The 22787-nt window shown below is 34.0% G+C and overlaps 2 protein-coding genes, 1 long non-coding RNA gene and 1 pseudogene across 6 annotated transcripts; 2 read left to right on the forward strand and 2 right to left on the reverse strand.

Annotated features, from left to right (window-relative positions):
• Nucleotides 1-1460: 1460 nt before the first annotated feature.
• On the reverse strand, nucleotides 1461-1561 carry LOC115951049 (annotated as a pseudogene).
• A 6268-nt stretch (nucleotides 1562-7829) lies between these two features.
• LOC115995396 lies at nucleotides 7830-9928 on the forward strand. Its single transcript, XR_004093345.1, has 2 exons — nucleotides 7830-7998; nucleotides 9400-9928. It is a non-coding gene; the product is annotated as an uncharacterized LOC115995396 (long non-coding RNA).
• An 884-nt stretch (nucleotides 9929-10812) lies between these two features.
• On the reverse strand, nucleotides 10813-13013 carry LOC115993735 (protein PHLOEM PROTEIN 2-LIKE A10-like). Its single transcript, XM_031117702.1, has one exon. It carries the CDS (start codon nucleotides 12717-12719, stop codon nucleotides 11490-11492), a length of 1230 nt encoding a protein of 409 aa, XP_030973562.1. The 5' UTR covers nucleotides 12720-13013; the 3' UTR covers nucleotides 10813-11489.
• Nucleotides 13014-15714: 2701 nt separating this feature from the next.
• Nucleotides 15715-22202, forward strand: LOC115993919 (ACT domain-containing protein ACR1). Of its 4 annotated transcripts, none has more exons than XM_031117908.1 (8): nucleotides 15715-16039; nucleotides 16779-16892; nucleotides 17039-17084; nucleotides 18201-18315; nucleotides 18595-18662; nucleotides 20290-20943; nucleotides 21263-21367; nucleotides 21640-22202. In XM_031117908.1, exons 2-8 carry the CDS (start codon nucleotides 16822-16824, stop codon nucleotides 22018-22020), a joined length of 1440 nt encoding a protein of 479 aa, XP_030973768.1. In that variant the 5' UTR covers nucleotides 15715-16039; nucleotides 16779-16821; the 3' UTR covers nucleotides 22021-22202. The 4 variants fall into 4 exon arrangements, with proteins under 4 accessions (XP_030973768.1, XP_030973769.1, XP_030973770.1 ...); XM_031117909.1 differs by having other exon boundaries at nucleotides 16801-16892; XM_031117910.1 differs by having other exon boundaries at nucleotides 15715-15960.
• The last annotated feature ends 585 nt before the right edge of the window (nucleotides 22203-22787 follow it).

Genomic DNA, 22787 nt, shown 5'->3' on the forward strand with positions numbered 1-22787 from the left:
ATCCACGCATAATAAGTGCACCACGTTGAAGCTTATCTAAGATAATTTTTATAACTGCATCATTGGTACTGCAATTGTCCATAGTCACAGTAGATAACTTCCTATCAATATTTCACTCCAACAAAGTATCTAGAAGGACACTAGAAAGCACTTCTTTTGTATGTGGAGATGACATATAAATAAACCTTAAATGAGAAATTTAAATAATTAGAACCAACAATGATATAAGTTCATAAAACATTTGAAAAAAATTTAATTGAAACATAAAAATGAATATATACTTTAAAAAAGGTACCTCATAACTCGGCTTTGTAATCTCCACAAACCATCAATGAAGTGTGCTGTTACAACCATAAATCCTCGCTTTTTGTTTTGTGAAGTCCACATATCAGTGGCAATAGAAATTTTACCCTAATTCTTATCAATTTCATTCTTTGATTTCTCCCTTTCTTTCTCATAGATGCTCAAAATGTCCTTCTTGATTGTGTTCCTAGAAACCATCCTGAACAATGGTTGAAGAGAAGTTGAATATTTTCTGAAACCAATGTGGTCAACTATAGAGAGGGGATACTCATGCAAGATGATCATACGAGCAAGTTCATTTCTTGATACATTTTTATCAAAATTATAAGCATTCACATCTGCCATTGAATCCACTTTATTTTGATCCCTCGCCAAAATTTTTTTGATTCATATCCCTAATGTCTTGAAACTTTCTCCTTGGACATATTTTCACATGGTCATGCAAATGTTTAGTGCCATAATTGGATCCCCTTACTAGCAATTTCTTACAATAATTGCACTCAGCCTTGTCTTTTTCATCAACTCTCTTTCTCTTAAAATGATTCCAAACAATTGATTTGTACTTCCCCTCTTCTTGAATTATTTCATTGCTAGGCTAGACTGCCTGGACATCATTTGGCATATTCAACAGAGGTGATGATGGGGTTGCATTATCTTCATCTACTATCAAAGGAAATTGATTGCTGCCAGATGGATTGGAGCTACCAATGTTTTCATGTGAAGTCATTTTTTTCTTGATGTTAATTTAGCAAATTAGTAATGGACAAACTATATTTCTCCAACAGAGATAATATAAAATAATGGGAACGAAAAAAAAAATTAAAAAAAATCTTCTTGGCAACGTTGTTAAACAATTAAAATATATTTAGCAACATCGTTAAACAATTAAATTAAAAATCATAGCACCCGTAGCACATACACAAATGGGTATTCATATTTCATTGGCCTAAAAAACACTAAAACAAATCTCCTTTATACTAAGTAGTCAGTAGTATGCATTAGTTAATTCCTCCCATTTTGTGACTATTTCATAGAGAATGGGACAAAGTCTCAAACCTGTACCCCTTTCAAAAAAAAAAAAAAATGTACCTTATATTTTTTTAATAAAAATACATAAAACAAAATTAAATTGTAAATAATTTTTGCGTGGAGAACAAGAACAAACAGCTAGAGCTAGTAGCCTAGTACATGATTGATGCCATCATATTGGCAATCAAACCAATAGGGAAACATATCCCTGACCCTCATCATCTTGTTCTCCAAAAATTAAAAAACAAAAACCCAGCTTGTAAAATAGATTTAACAAGCATAAAGAAGCAGTGTTGTTAAGCAGCCAAATGCCCACACAAAATTACAAAAACAATAACACAGATACATATTTAGAGCCACAGACCCGTAACTCATTAAAAAAAATTATATTATGTTCATGATGAAAAGTAAGTTGAGAAAGACCGTATGAATCATGAATGAAATCAGCAATTCAATAGTATATAAATTTGTTTCTAATAAAGACAAAAAAAAAAGTTAAAACTGATACCTTATTTCCAACTTTGCTAGAGAGAAAAAAGAGGTAGAGCCACGTTAGGTAGAATAAAATAAGCTGATGATATTTTTGTTTAAATAGTAGGGTTTTAGGGTACGATAAAATTACAATTTAACACTTATTAATGCGGGGCAAGGCGAGGCAGGATGGGTCTAAAAAGTGTAAACCCATCCCCGCCCCGCCTCACCCCGTGGTGCGGGTCTAAAATCTCGCCCCATCCTTACCCCACCACCTTTACGGGGCGGGGAAAACCCGCACGGGGCGAAGCGGGGAGGGGCGAATCAAGCGGGGCGGGAAAAAATTGCCATCCCTATGTGTAGGTTGTAGCAATAAAGGTATTATTTCATTTTTTAATGCCTATATTGAAGATCATAATTTTGGTAAGGTAATAAAAAGTTTCGGCTTCATTTTTCTTAAATGTTGAAAGTTATGATATATTATCTTGCACAATAATATTTGACTTCCTTATTTCCAATCTTATCAAGAAGCATTAGGAAAGTAAAGTAGTGATATAGAAAGCCATAATTAGGATATCAAGGTCATAAAATTTGCCAATGACTAATCCCTTTAATTCATTCAAAACTGGGCTTTTTGGCAGTTGATTTTATTCATCATTGTTTCAAAAATATTGATAGTGTTAAGCATTCATAAAGAAAGTGTAATATATGGACATAACAGTGGCCCTACTATGTTGTGTAACTAGTAGATATTGAAACATGACAAGAGAGTGTAATGGATATACCTGCTATGCTTTGCTTCTTTCTATGTTGAGTAATAATTTCTTTGCAACCCACATATTTTCTACTAAGTGTAAATTACACAGCTTTATCTGTGGTTTGTTGTTGAACTAGTTTTCCTTGTGAAAATAAAATTCCACAAAACATCAACCGTAGGAGGCAATATGTGTGTTTTGGACCTTTACAAGAGCTTCTAAACGATTGACCTCAAATGACAAACTTAATGTGAATACCGTCTAACGAACATTAACAAGATCCATAATTTTCATTACCGAACTAAATGTAGAAAATACATTTATTTCCTTTCTTTGTTGAAAAGCTCTATTGAGATATAAATCAAATTTCTAAAAATATGTATGAATAATTTATGGTCTAAAATTGGGGTTCTCAAACTTGAAAAGGCAATGAGATATGAATCCACTTCTTTAATGCTTAGAATTATGACATGCTATAATTCTATTAAGATAATAAATTTCGGTTTCATTTTTCTCAAATGCCGAAAGTTAAGACTTACGGAGTATTATTTTTGGTAAAGCAATAATATTTCACTTTCCATCTTCCTTATCTTACAAGATGTATTAGGAAAGAAAAATAGTGATATAAAAAGTCATAATGCATGAACATCAACTAGGATGTTATCAATATATCAATTGAAGATACAAACAGTCTGTTATATTTGGAAAGGTAGTAAAACCCTTTTGAATGGCCATAAATTGGATTCAAGATCATAATATTTTGCTAACTTTTGGCCACAAATTTTTTATTCCTCTTTCTTTTACTATTTGTAGTGTGTTTTTGGATAAGTGTATCTCTTGTGATTTTTGTGACTATTTGAAGAAAGTAATATGAGATTTACACTATTCTTGTGAAATTATTCACTATTTTTGGTGTGGTGACGATTATGGTAAATTTCTAAAAGAATTTGAATTGTTATGCATGTATCCATTATCTCCATAGCTGACCTTTTTAATAGGTGCTTTGCTTAATTGGGACTATTCCTTTTTAAGAAAAATTTCTAGAATACTAGCCTAGAATTAAGTTATGCAATACCAAATTATAAATACACGTTCTGATAGATAACGTAATTGTTTCTGAAAATTGTTTATGCCTTATTTGGAGTCACCTAAGAGGTAAGACTTTAAGATCTTAGGCAAAACGTAATTCTACCAAACAGAAATATAAGTATAGGGAGAATCAAGCCGTCAAACGTACCTAAATGATTATACTCAATGAATGGATTAGTGGGTTTAGCCCATGGAATGCATCCAATATTTAACACCCACTTGTGAGAAGGGGTTTTTTCTTTACATTTGTCCTTTACTAGCAAAACAACAAAGGTGCTCTAGTAGTGTATTAGAGATTCAAATGGGAGGATTCCTTGATTGGAGTGATATTTGGGGTTATTTGGTACTGCACTTTAGCGTCCATTACTCCAAAATGAAAAGAGAAACCCTTTGTTGTAGGAAGAGCTTAATGGCAAACCCACAAACAGTGCCAAACTGATGATGCCAAAATCGCCAGTTGGATCACTTGTCCAATCCGAAACTTTAGACGATCTTATAGGACCTGCAAGATAAAGAGAGTTGATCGAAGAGACAATTGGATTGTTCCCAGTGGGGGAGCCTCTGATACTTAAGTTAGTATCATCCCATATCTTTCGTATATAGATAGTGTTTTGTAGTAGTTTTTTACGTACCTTAGCTAGTGAGACAGGTTGTCCCTTTTATAGGTGACTTAGGTAGCTATTGTACATAAATTAGGGTGATTATTACCTTGATTGTATCATTCTTTGTCTTGAAAAGAGTTTAAGACATTTGATGGTCGTTATTGAATGTATTAAGCGGTTATCTTTGATGGCCTACTAATGATGCAAGGTCTTCCATATTAATGGATGAACTTAATGATTTTTCTGGACTCATCAACTTTCATGAAGAATATTGTAATTGCCACAAGTCATTCCTTTGGGAAATTCTTTCAACACTTTTATTACAACAATTTGTCAACTCTCTAATTTTTTCTATATAATCTCACCCTCTTAGCTTGCATTTGCATATAAATATGAGATGGTTTAAACATAACACTTTTGTTCCAATGTCTTAAACTACATGTTAATGCTTTATTAATATGAGAATTAGCTGGAAAATGAAGCTATATGCCTATATCTACATCCAAAATAAGAAATACATTCCTAATTGTTGTTGATGCTAGTACTCATTCTCATAATTAAGTAGTATTTCTTCCTTTTTCTGACATTGTAGGAATCCATGGGAGCTCTGGGTCACCTTATCATTTTGGGTCTTCATCTTGTAAAATCCATTGTTGATATTAGTTTCTCTTTATGAAAAACATGACTTAGGAGACAAGAGTAGATGGAAGATAAAGAGAGTTGATCGAAGAGACCATCGGATTGTTCCCAATGGGGAAGCCTCCGATGCTTAAGTTAGTATCATCCCATATCTTTCGTATATAGATAGTGTTTTGTAGTGGTTTTTTACGTACCTTAGCTAGTGAGACAGATTGTCCCTTTTATAGGTGACTTAGATAGCTGTTGTACATAAATTAGGGTGATTATTACCTTGATTGTAACGTTCTTTGTCTTGATAAGAGTTTAAGACATTTTTACAACTCCTCCAACATCTCAGTTTCTATTTTTACATCCAACTCATTAAAATAATATAAATCATACAAATATAAAAAATAAAAAATTATATCCTTTCCACTCCTCTCTTTCCTCTCTTTCTCTGTCTTTATCTCTCCGCTCTGTCTCTATCTCCCAAGCAAACCAATCACAACCACCACTTCACCACCACACATGCCCAGCAAGGTAGCAACCACCACCACCACACACCCCAGCAAAGGTAGCAACACCACCACCCCACCATCACACACACCCCACAAAGGCAGAAACCACCAACAAAACAAAGGAAAAAAAAAACACTAAGCACAACCACCACCCAAACGCCAAACCACCACTAATTCAACACCAATTCAGCACCAATTCAAACAAACAAATAGCGACCGATTCAAACAGACAAACATAACCACCGATTCATCATTTCATCAAACAAACACCAATAGCAACTTTCATCGATCTAGCCACCAATTCAAACAGACAAACACCAACAACAACCATCACCGATCCAGCCACCAAGAAACCACAAACCCAGAAAAGATGAGGAAGTGCGCTCCACCGAGAAACCCAAAAATTCCAAATGAAACCCAAAATTAAACCAACAACCCTTCAATCTTCAGTTTGGGGATAAAGTAATACAATGAAGAGGAAAAAAAATACCAACTTGTTCCATCACCGATCTAGCCACCGAGAAACTACAAACCCAAAAACGAGGAGGAAGCACGCTTCACCGAGAAACCCAAAATTAAACCAACAACCCTTTTTTTTTTTCTTTGGACCTAAAATCAACAACCCTTGATTCTTCGGTTTGGGATAAAGCAATACAATGAAGAAGGGAAAAAAAAAAAGTCATCGGAAAAGAGAGTGATTGAGCATGGGCAATGGAGCTCTGTAGTTGGGAGAGGGAGGGAGAAAAGTGACTGAGATGAAGAGAATGAGTGAGAAGAGAAAAGTGTAGCCTGTGACTCTGTACCGTGTAGAGTAAATGAGGAGAGAGAAGGTTCTCATTTTCTATTAAAATAATAATATTATTTTTACAACCAAGTGAATAGTAGGTTTTATATATAAGAACCCACTATTCACAGGTTGCAAAAATTTTTAAGAACCCATACCTGGATGTTGGACAATTTTTGATGTTGTGGATGTAAAATAGCAACTGGGGAGTGTTTACACCCCCATTGCTAGTGCTCTAAGTGTTTATCCCAAAAAAAATAGGGTAAAATTAATGTCATTGTAGATATAAATTTTCTTGTCTTTATAAGGTGTGTTATCACATCATATACTTTTTATTATCTTACAAAAGAATTTGTTTCAAGAATTTAAAAATTGTATGTTTCAATCACTTTCTCTTTTCCGTCATCTCAATCTCATCTCTGCTCCCATATAAACATTGAATTCATACATCCTGGTATCTACATGATTAAATGCCCTTGTTGGCTTCCTTATGAATATGGTTTTTAGGCCAGGTTAATCTTAAACCGATTGGTTCAAGAAAATTAATTAATAAAAGCTTCGTTTGGATTGCATCTGCGTGAAAACGCAGATGCGTTTTTGGGTTCTTCTTTTTCTTTTTCCTTTTTTTTTTTCCTTTTTTTTTTTTAATTCTAGCACCTCGTGCTTTGTTCATGGGACATGAACAGTGCATCAAGGCAAATGCACAATATTTTCATTAATGAAGAGTAACTGGAAAATATTTTTTTATTGTTTTCAGCTTTCAGCAAAATAAGCGGTATCCATATGCACACAAAATTTAACGACAAAATAGTAAATGCAATTCTAATTGTTATGTTATCATTAGTCTATATATCAATGAGACTATCAAACATTTCCCTTCAAAAACTTATATCAATCACAACTTATATAATTTATAATTTTAACAAGTAAACTTAAACAACCTAACTTTAAATCAATCACAACTTTTCATGTGATTGATTTTTTATTTCATCTTAAATTTTGATTATTTTATAAGAAAAAAAAAAGAATATATATATATATCAAATTATGATTGGTCAAACATAAAATAAATACAATAAGTGAGACAAAAGATTTTTCGCTCTGTTTGTTTCGATGGAAAATCTTATATAAAGATAGTTTTTCGTGTTTTTCAGTGTTTGATAGTATCAGAAAAAACGAGTCAAAAGAAAATTATATTTAGTCAATAGTATGGCTTATTTTTAGATATTATTTTCTACTAAATTTTTTTTGGAAAACAACTCTATCTCACGATAAGTTAAAGAAGGAAAGTTAGAAAGTCATTTTTCAACTTATTAAAAGTTACTAATAAACATAATAGTTTTGTAAAAAATATTTTTTGAAAAATAACGTTTTTTCTAGAAAATATGATCGCTGAATCAAACAAAGCAAATCTAGAGTTTGTGTTTGTTTTGGCAATAATGTGACGTACTAGTCAAGTAATGACTAACAGCACTCTCAAACTTTTTTATTTTTTATAAGATACTAGTGCGTTGGCTCAATGTTAGGCCCAAGCATAAGCCCAAGCACAAGCAATTGGACTGAGCTTCACTTGACCAGTTTACATCCCCATCTACTCAATGGGCCTTTTCGCATGATTATTTTCATATTGAGCTTAATTTTATATTTTCAAGATCCAAAACTATAATCGATCTAGAACTAAAGTCTAAAGCCCTTGAGAACACCCAGAAACTGAAAGGCGCACAAATCGCAAGCAAATCGAGAGAGCTCTTCAATTGAAAAAAAAAAAAAAAAAAAATGTTCGGTCGAAGCAGGTTCCTCTCGTTTCCGCTGGTGATTGGAGCAGTCATGTAAGTTCGCTTTACTATTTCTGTTTATTTTTTTCTCTAGTTAGAGTTCATATGCTTTGATTTTGGGTGTCTAGCTTATGAGTTTTAGTTTTTTAGAACCTACTTTTCTTTGAATTAGATTTCCTAGACTATATGAAAATAGCAATATAACAATATGTTCAGTTCGAACCAACCCACAGTCCACTTTTTTTTTTTTAATTTTATTTTATCCCTGTTAGAATTTATTCAGAATAGGCTGTGCCGTTTCTCTTTAGTCTTTATATCATATATATATATATATATATATATATATAGGCTGTGAGTAGTCATAACACTATATGTGCAATACTATGCTTAAGGATGTCCATATTCCGTTCCTCTTGAATATGAATATGCTTGTGAAAGTTCAAGAGAAAATACAATCGAATTCTTCTAATAATAGGTTTTTATGTTCATTGTTCATTTATGTTGCTTGTAGCCAATGAGCTCTAACTTAAATGCCACTTCTTTCTCCCATAAGAATGGGTGGACTGGAGGGTATGGTCATGGGTTCAAAACCCGCTAGGTGCATGTTTAATTTTCCAATCTGTAAGTGTTGATCAATGTTGTGAGAATGTGGTATCCAATATCCTTCACCCACCATTGACATAATTTCACATTCAATCAAAATTTGGAGATGATGGATGGTCTATAAAATTTGTTAGCATCAATTTGTAGCACCTCAGCTTCTGTTTAAACAACACTCTGGTAAGGAAGTGCATAGAATGAAATCGAAAGAGAAAAATAAATAGAAAATGGGAAACACTTGTCTTTATCTTTATTTTGTTTATTTTTGGCTTCAATATGGTTTAGATATTATTCTTGCCTGGCTTCTTGTTGGGGAAGAACCATAGGGACACCACTTAACCCTAAAGCCTAAACCTATGAGTTTGGCCCAGTTATGTTATATTAATCGTTCACTCTTTTCATTATTATTCAATGTGAGACTTCACTCACAGGTGTGTATCCAACGCTTGCTTTTAGAGTACATCTGTTGTACTTGACTGCAAAAGTAGCATGCAATCTCTGCTATTCTTTTGTTTTAATTTTAGCATGAGAAATATGCTAAAACCCTCTGGATTAATGTTACATGTTATAACATTGTGACCAACCTTCAACGTGGAATGTTTAGTGGAAAAAACAATGCGAAATATGCTCAATTTGCTGGCATTAGTTTTCAGGTCATAGTTGGATAATAATGTGGGTTAATATTTGTGTGTTCTAAATTGCAATACTAATACCCTCTGGGTCTGGGGGTTTTCAGAGATGCTACCCCCATAAATTTTGCTCTCAAATTTACATCATAGCCTGGTGGATTCTGATTGAATAAATTTTTCATAGTACTTAATTGATTTGCTTTATATGATAATGTGGGTTCTGCAGAATTGGAGTTGTTTCTGGAAAGGCAATATTTGGACCCCCACTTGAAGAGTACTGGAAAAAAAGGCTTCAGGAAGACGCAGCTGCAAAGGAGACTGATGTAAGTTCAAGTTAGCAGATATTAAAGTGAATTTCCTCATGCTTGGTCCTTTCATGAAAGAGCAATGCCAGGGGATTACTCTTCCAGTTTGCCTTTTTAAGTAAGCTGAAGCAAAGTCATGTGTTTGTGTTCTTGATATTGTCATGATAAAATTCGGAACAGGGCAAAAGCCAATAACATTGGATGCGTCAAATCCCTGACCCCATAACAAAAAGATACAGTGAGTTTCATCTGTCTTTCTGGTTAAAGAAAAACGATACACAAGTTCTGTATTTGATCAATTGTTTTTGAGTTGCTACATTACAATGAACACTGTTATTGAACCTTGGTAATATTATCTAGGAAATGCTGATTGTAGAATTCCAATATCTAATGCATATGAAATTCACCATTGTAAAATTTATAGGAAAATCTGATTGACATTGTGATTACCCACCTTGTAAGATTTGAAACTACCATTCCTTCCTTTTCATTTCTAGATGATTTGCCTGATATCATTCATTTTTAGTATTTTTACTTTCACTTTGGTACTTTAGTATCAAATGGCAAAACTTAGGTACAATTCCATAGATGCAATACTTCCATAATTAAATTGGTATTGTGCCTAAATTTTATATATATTATAAAATTTTTACCCTAGTTTCTTACAAACCCCACCTGGTGGAATATCCACCAAAAGCAAGGAAACGCAATCACCCTCCCTCTCCTCTCCCGGGTTATTGAAGGTTATTATCATTGAAACCATTTTTCTGGGCAAAGGAAGATTCTCATTCCAACGAGACTCAAAAATCATGTCAATAATACTACTTGTAACATATTTGCATTCTATGTTTATACCTAGGTTAGCCTTGTTCCATTATAACTGGCTTAGATGGCAAAATAATGCTCCTTTTTTTTTTCTTCTCTATTTTGGATTAAGGATGATAACTGTGCGAAACAGAAAGGTGGACCATAGAACTAAAAACAGAAATAAAGGACAAAATTTGGAATATAGAAATCCTGGAAAATTGTTCCATCAGTTTTCCACTATGTGGAAGTAGCCAATTAGACTGATATCTTACACCATTCTTTGAAAAAGGATAATCATGTATGGGGGTGGCATAACTAACTGCAAAAGCAGTCTTATCTGAATTACTTTTGTTTCTTACCAACAAGTCATGCGAGTGACCATGCTGCACACTAATAATAAGCCTTATCCATTTTTGCGTGTAGTAGTTGGCTCCCATTATTAATTATATCACTTTAGGCAAGTTGGGATAAACTCCAAGTGCTCAGGAAGCTTCTAGTGCCAAGCGAAGCTACCAAGAATCTATTGATTTATCTGTATTCTAAGATTGATTTTCTAAATCACAACAGAAGTTGGAGGAATACATATGAATCAAACAAGTAAACGTATTGTTTTACATTTAAAGACAATTTGTTTATCAAATAACATTCAAAGGCAAGGTGACTTTGCAGTTCAGAGTTTGATAACCAGCGATTGCCAAATTCTCTTACTGTATGTAGGTGCAGCAAGTTCACCATGAATCACCAGGAGGCCATGATGCTCTCTTGGTTGTAGAATCGGAAGGATTTCCGGTAAATCACCATATTATAGCTACCAAACAAACTTCAATTATGGACAGTTCTCTTCCCGGTTTCAAATAACGAAACATCTTCAAACGACTGTCCAATGAACAAGGAGTTCCTCTCCATACCATATCAATATGTATGTTCCAAATTTTTCAGATGTTTTGATCTCATGAAAGTACCCAATAAAGACAATTGCTTTAACTATGCAGGTGTTGTCCAAAACCCATGAATTTTCTATGATGTCAAAATGACAAGGGAGAAGCATCATTCAATATCATACCAGAGTAACCTTTTCAATTTTGAAGACAAATAAATATTTGAATTAAGATACACAAAGAAATAACAAACATAACTGCATCCTCCAATCAAGAATTTGTGGGAATCCAATCATATGAACTTACTGAATGAAAGTATCCTCAACTTAAGCTGGCACTAAAATCCAAACACCATCCAGTATCTGCAGACACAAAGAGAGACACATGGTAGCAACAAGAGAGGACTTCGCAGAAGCAAATCTCACAACTTCAAGACCCCTGTCAATAATTTCCCCATGAACAACATTAACACATTTTTTCACAGCTTCATATAGCTTCTCCAACAAAACCTCCAGGAAAGATCTGACAGTTTCAAAAGTAACCCTCCCAGTAACATCAAGAACAAATCTTCTATTCTTTGGCACTGCCAAAGTGGTTGACACTCTACCAACCCACCCATTATCTTTCTTCTCAGCAAATAACTTTCTTGATTTAAGCCCCAAATCCCAATTTTTACCCGGAATTAAGCCTTCTTCAATTTCCAAAAAACGAGGACTTGGACTTGAATTCGAATTCGAACTTGTCAACACTTGGTGAGATGTTTTCACAAGAGTTTCAACTGCACCATTACAAACTGAAACCAACATGTCTCTCACTTGAACTTCATGCTTGGGGTTAGTCAACCCAGATAAAAATTCATCATAGAAGTCCATATCCATGGTCTTGTCAAGATAAACAGCAACCGCTGTGCTCACAAACATTTGGATACAATCACCAATTAGCTCTCTACACTTATCATCACAAACCACGTTGACCCATTGTGGAATCTGATTCATTTCCGAACCCTTCGAAATTGATCCTTCACTAGACTGCCCATCTGAAAAAAACGCCATGACCACGTTCCTAGCGAAGCTTCCCACAACAACAGAAGCAAACCCAGACCCAGCTGTAGTAAAAAGCTTGTCCATAACTTGGTCAGAAAAACCTGAATTAGCACCACCATCAGAGCTACTCACAGATCTATAACCCCGCAAAATTCCAATAGTGAAAGCCTGTGTGAGCCGTGTCAAAGAGTCGGAGAACTCATTGGACCTTGTGATTTTCGATATCTGCTTCAAACTATTGGGAATTTGGTCGGAATTGGATTGAAGAAACTGTTTGAGATCTTTGGAAACAACCCCAACTGACTCAGCGGAGTCAGAGACAGCTTCAGCTACAGAAAGCAAAGCTGAAAAAAGCTTTGAAACTCTCTCTCGCTTGCGAGCTACTGAAGGTAGATGATAAACCGAGTAGAGACTACAACCGGTGAAGCCGAAAGCAGCGAATAGAAGAACCAACTTCTTTCTTTTACGAGTGAAATCGAAACCAGTTTTTACCAAATATTGCAGGTCCATCATGAATACGAAACCCGAAAGAACAGCGACTTTTGTGAGTGCAAACAAATTTTGAAGCTCAAAACCAAGTAAATTTGATGAAGTAGAGGAACATGTGAATATGATTGAAACCTAAAATATAACACAGTAATGATGAGAGATAGACAGTGTGTTTTGGTCCTTCAAGACAGGAAAAGGAAAACAGCACAGAGGACCAAGGCAATGATGTGGTTAAGTTCCAAATTTGACTACCACCAGTTGTTTAAATTTAGTGCACAAAATAGTGAATTTGAACTTCTGGTTCTGGACTTCAGGCTAAGGAATAACAGTTTTTTGAACCATTTTTAGTAGGCCTTAGTGTCCGTGTGGAACAGAGATTTATGGGCTATAAACTTTGGGCTTGTGTACAATGTTGTGTTTTTCAAATTCACAATTTAAGGCCCATTTGATAGAAAGAATGGGGATTTTTTGAGAAATTACCTCAAATTTTTGTTGTGATTTGGAAAGCTAATTATTATTTTTTGTTAAAAAAATAAAATTAATTTGTTTATTTTTTAGATTACCTTCGTGCAGAATAAAAAGCTATTTGTTTGAGTGAAAATAAATGTTTATCTCTTTATAATAAAGTAATGTATTCTTTGTCTACTAAGAAATAGAAATTATGTCTTATAAATAAAGAGTTCTGTAAAGAATTTGAATAAGATATTTAAGATTTGAATTTCTTTTACACCAAAAACCAATTAATGTCTTGAATTAATGATAAAGAGTAATCATTATAAAGTGGACGCAATAAGTTAATAAATACTTTTGTATAAAAAAATTTAAGGGAAAGGGATATACAGAAATTCCAAAAACTCTTTATCTATACTACTATTTAAGGGCTTCCATTGTTTGAACTCCTACTTTTATATGCCCAAAGTACCCTAAAAAGTTTAGATAATAGAGTTAAACACGTAAAATTACTAATTTAAAAACTCCTAAATTTTAGATAAATTAAAAATAAAAAATAAAAAAACATTTTCTCCCATACACGTTGTTTCTTCCTCTCCAATTAATAATTTTCAAAATTCTAAATTTCCTCCATAAGATCACATGTTTAAACTCATTATGTCAATTTTTACCATTTCATTCATAAGTTTTTAAATTTAAACTGCTCTTAACTCCCTATTTTTATACATTTGTTTATCTTTATCCTTTTTTTTTTTCATAGTATGTAATGATCACAATTTATTTAGTCTATCTCTTTTTTTTTTTAACTAAAACTTTTTAGATAACTGCTAGTTTAGATTTTTTGGGATTTCAACCCCAATATAAGATCGGTTGGGTAGGCTCTTTCTATCTCTTCTTTTTTTGTTTCAACAAAATGATAATGAAATTGGTCTATTGTTCTTTCTTAATGTTTATTCGAAAATGTGTGAGAAAAGCAAGAGGTCTTGGAATTTCGGGTGATTCGTCTAACCAAGTGATATGGTCTAGTTTATTTAAAGGCCTTTTCAATAATTTTGTGTTTGCAAATTTATTATGTTCAAATTTTTTACTCAGTTTGTAATTTGTTCATTGGCAAGAAATGGTAGAGGATTTTTTCTTTCTAACCAAGAATATGCTCCACAAGCTTTCAAACCGTCACATATGGAATGCCCTCAACCTCTTCATCCATGATGGCATTCAAAAATAGCTTGCTGAATTATTAGAGGAAGCAATATGACTATTGAGAGACTTTCACCAAGTCAATGCATTCAACACACCTCTTCAATAGCAAAGGGTTCAGCCAGATCAAGTGGTACACATGTGAATACCAACACCCAGGTCTCCTTCGTTAGATATGCGAAGTGTAAAAGTTTTGTTTTTGATAAATTTTTGTGACATTCTTAGTCATCTGATAAGGGAAATTCTGTTTGTAAAACCAGTTATTTTATATACTTTTTTTATATACTTTAATTCTTTATTATGACACTAATCCAAAAAAAAACTTCATTGCATGTGTAAAGCGTGTGATGAAACTAGTAGTAATAATTCGAATCCCACACCCAAGCCAACTATCAAGCGGTTAAACAAACTCAAACTATCTCATAATTAAGCGGTTTCTAAATATTTTTGGACTCTATAATTCATTATTTCTTATCTTTTCAACCCACAAAACTCACGATGATGGTGATTAATTCCTAAGTTCCCTTTTCCACATTTCCCAAATAAGTTTAGCCCACCCTAAAAACCTCTTTCATGCTTATATAAAAATAGGCATGATAATGTACCCTCTAACGGTTGCCTTGCCGCCTTGGTAGTTGATATAGACAAGAAAATCACTCAATTTTCTTATTTTACAAAAAGGGAATAATTCCTCTGCATTCGGCCCGGTCTAGTCCACCTTTTTTTGGTCATTGGTCCAACCCATGAAGCATGAAGTTTCGTGGACTAAATTTTAGGTTTGATCAAATGAGGCTCTAATTGGCCCAGCCGAAACATTCTGTGGTAAATGTTCTAGAAAGAAATCTACTGGAAGTAGTCTTCAAAAAAAAATTTTAATGGAAAAAACTCTCAGATCCCAATCATTGAAAGTAATTGCAGGTGGTGATCTCAATTACCAAACCAATACTCTCATTGCTTTATTCACCCATTTATTGCCACGTAATCAACATTTTTTTATAACACTACAGTCGATTACATGTTCTCTTCCTAGGAGCTGAACCCATATATGGTTTCCAGCTCAGTTGACTAAGTAAAAGAGTCCAAAAAAAAAAAAAATGTGAATAGAAAAGAAAAGATATGTATCGTAAAATGACACGTTGTTATCCCGAAAGAGACTCATAACCAACACCTGAGTTGTAGAGGCGAGACATCGCACTTTGACAGGCATGTCACCATGCTCGATTCGCCACGTGGCTATCAGAAACCCTTACGTGGCAAATCCTCAGTCAGAGTCTCTGAATACCCCCTGGTACTTTAACCCTAAGCTAACACGTTTTCCTTTTTTTTTCCTCACAAAGAGCTCAAGAGAGATACACTGTGGCTGTTATATTATTATTATTATTATTATTATTATATGACTCAGCCAAGAAAAAGGCAGCCAAATTGAATGTGGGTCTTGAATCTTGGTTCGGTTCAATCGGTTACGGGTTCGGAGTTTGGGTTTGGATTTCCATGGTTGCTGGTAGGAGTTTCTGTTACATACTAGCTAATCAGATTCATCAGAACCCATATATTTCGGCTACATTTGTATCTGGTTTACCAAGAAAGCTTTCTTGCCAAGCTCCAGGACTTTTCTAATGTACGCGTATGTCATATTCTCATAAAGAAAGAATTTGTGAACTTCTGCGAGTTTTGTTGGGTTGTATATAATATAATAGGTAATTATTATTGAACTCTTTTTTGATGTTTTTTCAATAGATTAAGGTATTTAAAATACTGGGTTTCAACTTTCATGTCATCTTGAATTCTCTGATGGAAATATTGTTTAAAGTTTTTGTCAAGTACTTGCTTTTAAAAGCTTTGTATTTCATCCAAAATTTCAATCTTTCTGGTCATTTCCAATCAAAGAATATCAGTTCTATTAAACCTAGAACTCTTTGACTCCGTATAGTCTGCAGTTTAAGATGGAGATTTTCGGTTTCCTTGTTTGTTTTGGTTCAATGATTCTGGTCTCACCAATTTATCGTGTGACTACTTCCATGTCTTTTGTTCTACTCCAATCGATTTGTTTCTTCCAACTCAAATCATTTATAAAATAAAATTTTAAAAAAATTCTGTGTTTCAGAATTCTTGTCTCTGTAAACTGCATAGATAATCATCGTTTTATTTCAATCGTAGACAAACACAAAAGTCTCTCTGTCTCTCTTTCAATTGAAGAAAGAAGCTATATATACACGTGGTTCTGAAACAAACGCCTACCATGAAATAGTCATATTTTGTAGCGTGTAATTCTTTCAAATCATTCAATATTTCTTCAGCAACAAACTAGTCTACGCTGGCTTTCTTATCTCCTCCACGATATGCTGTTCTGTTTACGCGTTCTTTTTTTCTCCCATGTGTTGTGAATGTTCTAAAAGAAGTGTGTGTGTGTGTGTGTGTGTGTGTATATATATATAGGTGATGTTATTTTTCTAAGCAGCTTTGCTAAGAAGAATAAAAGATGCAGATCATTTACCAACCCTATATCGATCCCGAGTTTGAATCTCTCATAGAAAGAATGTACCCTCCGAGGTATTATTAATCATAGAACTCAGTACTACTCATCCTTGTGTTTCTTGTGATTAGTTGTTCTAATTATGCTATCTATTTTCAGTTCTTTGGTTCTTCCTTTTTCATACAAATCAGTAACTCATCACTTTGCCCGTTTGGCGTTGCAGGGTTTGCATAGACAATGACGCATGCGAAGACTGCACTCTTGTGAAGGTTAGATTTTTAGTATCTTATAGTATCGATTCTAAATTAATCAATCTTGTTGGTTGGGAATAGACATGTTTCATGGAATCTATCCTCCTCTCTCTTTTTTTATATAAGTTTTTTGGTGGGTGGGGGGATTGAGAAGTGGAATTCCAGCTGTTGGAAATTCCATCAATGTTTGTATAAACGACTGTGGGAAATTCTATAAATCTCAAATTTTGTAAGAATAGAGAACTAGAGATAATGATCACTTTAATTAGTTATATTTGCGGTGACAATGATTAATGCGCATCTAAACATTTACTTAAACCCTTGTTTAATTTTACGTTTAAATTAGCTTCTACTCCTACTACTCCTCTTCCATCATCGTTGGTCCTTTTGACAGCCACCTCCGGAAAAATGATTAATGAACATATAAAGATTTACTTAAACCCTAGTTTAATTTTAATAGTAATTAATATTGAGAACCCAGCTTTTAAAACAGCTTGTTAAGTTTGTTAATTGTGATTGGAACATCATTTACTCTAGAGTTTATCATTCGCGTCATTTTTATTGCATACTAATCACAAAATGTTAAGTGGACAATTATGAAAAATAGTATAAAAATAGGTTATGTATTAGATATATTGTAATTTTAATATTGAACCCACCGAATGGAGAGCTGTTTTTGTGTCTTTTTCTGTCCCACCGGGTGGAGAGCCATTAGAAATCACATGTTGGAAGGGGGGAAGCTTTTAAAGTTATCATTAATTTTTTTCCTTTGATTTTAAAGTCCTGATCAGTGATCAGTAGCTGATTCATGCAAGGAATTCTGGAATTGTATAGAAGAAGACACTTCTCTTTTCTATGCAACAGTATTCTAACGAAATGTCGTAATCTAGACTATCTAGTTCATAAAAAATGAAACAAGTCTGAAAAGGCCACGAAACCATTAAAAAGCACAGGGTTCAATTCAATAAGCAAAATAGAAAATACCTAGAAATTTTCTCCTTGATTTCATGGTTCTCTACCCTTGTCTAGTTGCTCTTCTACTTCTTTTGTAACCAGGGTTCAGAGGCTTATTAAAAGTAAGAAAATGACCTATGAAAGAAACCCTTTAACAAATGTTTTGTTTTTTTGGCACAGGTTGACAGTGCAAACAAGCACGGGATTCTACTAGAGATGGTCCAAGTCTTGACAGATCTGGACCTTGTTATTTCCAAATCATACATTTCCTCCGATGGTGGTTGGTTCATGGATGGTCAGTGCCTACACACACCCTAGCATCAATCATTCAATTCAATCTTACATCACCTATATTATATATAATAATAAATGTCTCTGTTACACCATTTTATCACTGTGATTACTTATTAAAAAGAAAAAGGAAGAATTAGAATATGATTATAAAGGATCACTTTCTGTTTCTGAGCTATATATATATATATATATATATATATATAAAAGATAAGTCATTTACGACTTGAACCTGTGGCTGATTCATGTGGTGTGGGTATCTTTTGATTGCATGGTGGTGCAGTGTTTCACGTGACAGACCAGCTTGGCAACAAACTCACTGACGAAAGCCTCATACTTTACATTCAGCAGGTCTCTCTTTCTCTTTCTCTCTCTTTTGTTTATCTAGCTTGGTAATTTTCTGAAATTTAGTTATACCCTTTAGCCTAACTGAGTTAAGGCTACGCCTAGCCAAGATGTTCAAACTAGTTCTAACTCACTTATTATTTTTGAACTCAGAGCTTATTAAAAATTTAAGTAGCTTGAACTCATATTAATCAGCTTCATTAGTTAAGCATCAAACTGAGTATGAGCTAAAATCAAGCTCAATCCTGCAAATAAGTTTTGTTCAAGCAATTAAAAATAAATACATTTAATGAAAAAATGAAAGATCATATAAATTACATAACATATAAAGAATATAAATTGTAAAAGTAATAATTTTTAGGTAAATGTAGGTTTTTAATGAGTCAAGATGATCTAAACCACATACTTAGATTTTTTTTTCTCAACTTTATATCAAGACTTATTAACAAGTTTAGTCTAAGTTGGACTTACTTTTTCTCAAGTTTTACGCTTATAATTTTATTCTTAAACAAGATTACGATCGCCTTTTCCCTTTCATAATTTTAGTTTCATAATATAATACTCTCTCTCTCAAAATAACTCTGACGATCAGATGCCATAAAACCATTCCTTTCTATCTCTAAAAGCTTCTCTTTTCAACAAGTCATCATCAAATTACTTTTTCTCTCTTACCCTTAAATGACATATATAATAAGCAATTTTGTTTATTAATATTTTTATATTTTGATTTATATACAACTAATGTTAAAATTTATTATTAATTTGACTTTAAAGTAAATTATTAATTACTTAAAAATATTAAGAGAATGAAGTGGTCCTATTTTAATTTTTTTATTAATAATAAATAAAATATAACAAAAAATTAAGTAAAAATGTCGCAAGTAAAAAAAAAAAAAAAAATTGGCCTTCTAAATTTTTTCGCCTTAAATCTAAAATGGTATCTTTGTATGAATGCCACTACTTTCTTTAAGAAATACCAAAATTATCCCCAACTTGTTTCTTTTTTTATAAAATAATCTCAAACTCTGACTTATTTATAAATAAGCAAAGGATTTTGTTATTGAGTGTCGAAATGAATTAGTTAAATTTGAGTTTTTTATTGCAATTGATTAGTTATATGAGTTTTATGTGTGTGTATATTATATATATATATATATATATATATATAAGCTTGAAAATTTGTCAAGAACTAGGAAAATGGATTACAACATTTTCAAACTGACTTATTCATACATGTATAGTCTTGCATGCACCAATTTCTTACCTTGTCACTTGTTGACATAAGCACTTTGATTTCTACTTCCCGATACAATTGAGGCTGCTCTATTCTTCCTTCCATAAACAAATATAAACAATTTTTTTTTGAAAAATTCTTATGTTATATTGTACTATCCAGGTAAGATTTACACTATAAATTAAATAATTATGTATAATATTATACATTATTATACAAATTTGTATAACATTGTATATATTTGTTTAGTCTACAATGTAAGAATAGTGCAATGTAAACCGATAGATGTTTTTACTTCTCTTTTTGGTCATGTCAAACTCAAACTGTAGTATTTTAATACCCTATTTTCTTCAAAAATTGGGTCCCTAGACTTTGCCACTAATGAAAGCGACCTTGCAGGCACTATGTCCAAGCAGGAGAGAGAAGATGTCAAAGGATGTACAAACACGGTTGGGAAGAGAGGTGAAACCCCGCCACGTGTCAACTGAGCAAACAGCTCTAGAGATGACTGGCACAGACCGACCAGGTCTAATGTCTGAGATATCAGCTGTGCTCCTTCACCTTGGGTGCAGCATCACCTCTGCCGTGGGATGGACCCACAACACACGAGCGGCCTGTATAATCTACGTTGAAGATGCATCCAAAGGAGGGCCCATTACAGACCCAATTCGGCTGGCCCACGTGGAAGATCAGATAGAGAACGTGGTTAAGGCCCATGATGGGAAGAGAGAGAGAAGGAGTGTCAGGTTGATGGGCCCAGAAGCAGTCCAGACGGCCCAGACCCACACGGAGCGGCGGCTCCACCAGTTGATGCATGCGGATTTGGATTATGAGCGGTGTCGCGGTTGTGATGGCGGCGGTGGTGAGCATAAGATGGGTTGTGATGGGACCCACGTCACAATTGAGAGTTGCAAGGAGAAAGGGTACTCGGTGGTGAATGTGAAGAGTAGAGATCGTCCTAAGCTTTTGTTCGACACTGTTTGTGCCCTCACTGACTTGGAGTACGTGGTGTTTCATGCTGTGGTTGCTTCCAAGGGCTCTATGGCTGATCAGGTACAAATAAATAGTCTTTTTCCCGTTACTATTTCTTAGGTCTGTAAACATCAAATCATTACTTTCGTACAATAAAAATGTTTCTCAATGTTTTCTTGCTCTAATTAGCTTCATTTTGTCTTGCATTTAAATGATTTCCAAGCATAACATATCTCGAAAATTTATGTGTTACATTTCATCTGGTTCTGACTAAGCATTAAGCAATAATACATTATCTTCGTTTGACACTATTTGGTGCTCTCAGCCAAATTTGCCATAAATTTTTTAATCTGCTAATGTATTTGTTTCATTATGTTTTACTTCAATGTGGATAACATAGGAGTACTTTATACGGCAAAAGGATGGTTGCACGTTGGATACAGAGAGTGAAAGGCATATGCTTACACAATGTTTGGTTGCCGCTATAGAGAGACGAGTCTCACATGTATGTCCAGTAAAGCCCTGCTCATACTCTTATGGTCCGTTTGGATTGAGGGGGAGTAGAGTAAAATAGAGTAGATTTAACCTAAAATTAGTTTTTTTTTAGTCAACTATACTCTACTCCCCCTCCATCCAAACGAGTCATTAATGCTATTTTTGACTAGTTATATGTGCCCTATTTTTACTAGCATTTGAGATAATGCACTTATCTCTGCTTTTGAGATTAACACATTAACTAAAACGAAGGTTCATTAACTCCTTATGATACATGTGTAGGGATTGAGATTTGAGGTCTGCACTCAAAATCGAATGGGTTTGCTCTCTGATGTCACACGAGTGCTCCGAGAGAACGGGATATCAATATCAAGGGTTGAGGTCGAGACCCGAGGCGACAAAGCAGTTGGATCATTCTATGTTAAAGACGCCTCAGGGTATGATGTGAATCCAAACATAGTTGAAGTTGTGAAAGAAGAGATTGGGGGATCCGTCCTTGCAGTTCAGAAGTCCCCAAGATGGGCTACACAGTCTTCTTCATCAAGAACAATTCGAAGCACCCATGGCAACATAGAGGATAAGCCAAGATTCTCACTTGGAAACTTGCTGTGGTCTCAGCTTGAGCGCTTGTCAAGCAGTTTTGGCCACATCATGAGTTCCTAACTTAGGAACCTTCCATGCTTGTACTCAATAGACATCTGTAAATAGGTTATGCTTCATAACAAGAGTTTCTTTCTTCCCAATACGACAATGTCTTGTAAATAATTTAGATAGATATCTCCTTTTGATAGTATCTGCACATAGCCACACGAATAACATGGACCCACACTCAAATTTTAATGAAAATTGGCTAAAAATCATTTCCATTATAACTAGGGTTTCTTCTATGCGTAATAATGAATCCCCTTACACAACTGTTACATTATTAATGCTTTTGGGCGAAAGATCAATTTGCAAGCTTACAAATCAAAGGGGAAATAATTGAGCCAGAAACTACAGATTTGTGACATTTGTCAGCCTGAAATAGTTGTGCATCAACTAGCCTCTTGAGGCCCCACTATCCCTCCACAGCTTTAAGGTAACTTGGCCATGGAGTTTTAAAAACTCTCATTTAAATATTAATAACATTTCAACATTGATGGATATAATTTTAAGAACTCCAAGGTGGAGTTACTAGAACTCATTTGGTAAAGGAGTATGAGTAATGTTATTTGTATTTTTTTGTAATACGTGTGGATAAAAAAATGTGTAAAAATGCATGTAATGTTTAAAAACTGAAAACATGTGTTTAAGATGTTTTACCAAATGGGGCCTTAGTACTCTAGGATCCAATTCCAAATCGCATGATACTCCATTAAATGCCCAACTCCATAGATAAACAAATAAAACCTCTAAATGACACATTTCAGTTTCTTGCTCTAGGTTCTGGA

The sequence above is a fragment of the Quercus lobata genome, chromosome 6, assembly GCF_001633185.2.
Source record: "Quercus lobata isolate SW786 chromosome 6, ValleyOak3.0 Primary Assembly, whole genome shotgun sequence".
Taxonomy (NCBI): domain Eukaryota; kingdom Viridiplantae; phylum Streptophyta; class Magnoliopsida; order Fagales; family Fagaceae; genus Quercus; species Quercus lobata.

What these genes read in the sequence shown, in the direction of transcription:
- LOC115993735 (XM_031117702.1), bottom strand. Translation starts at nt 12,719, where the DNA reads ATGATGGACCTGCAATATTTGGTAAAAACTGGTTTCGATTTCACTCGT.
- LOC115993919 (XM_031117908.1), top strand. Translation starts at nt 16,822, where the DNA reads ATGCAGATCATTTACCAACCCTATATCGATCCCGAGTTTGAATCTCTC. An exon ending in AAGACTGCACTCTTGTGAAG is followed by an intron (nt 17,085 to 18,200) that starts GTTAGATTTTTA and finishes TTTTTGGCACAG; the next exon opens with GTTGACAGTGCAAACAAGCA. An exon ending in TCATACTTTACATTCAGCAG is followed by an intron (nt 18,663 to 20,289) that starts GTCTCTCTTTCT and finishes GCGACCTTGCAG; the next exon opens with GCACTATGTCCAAGCAGGAG.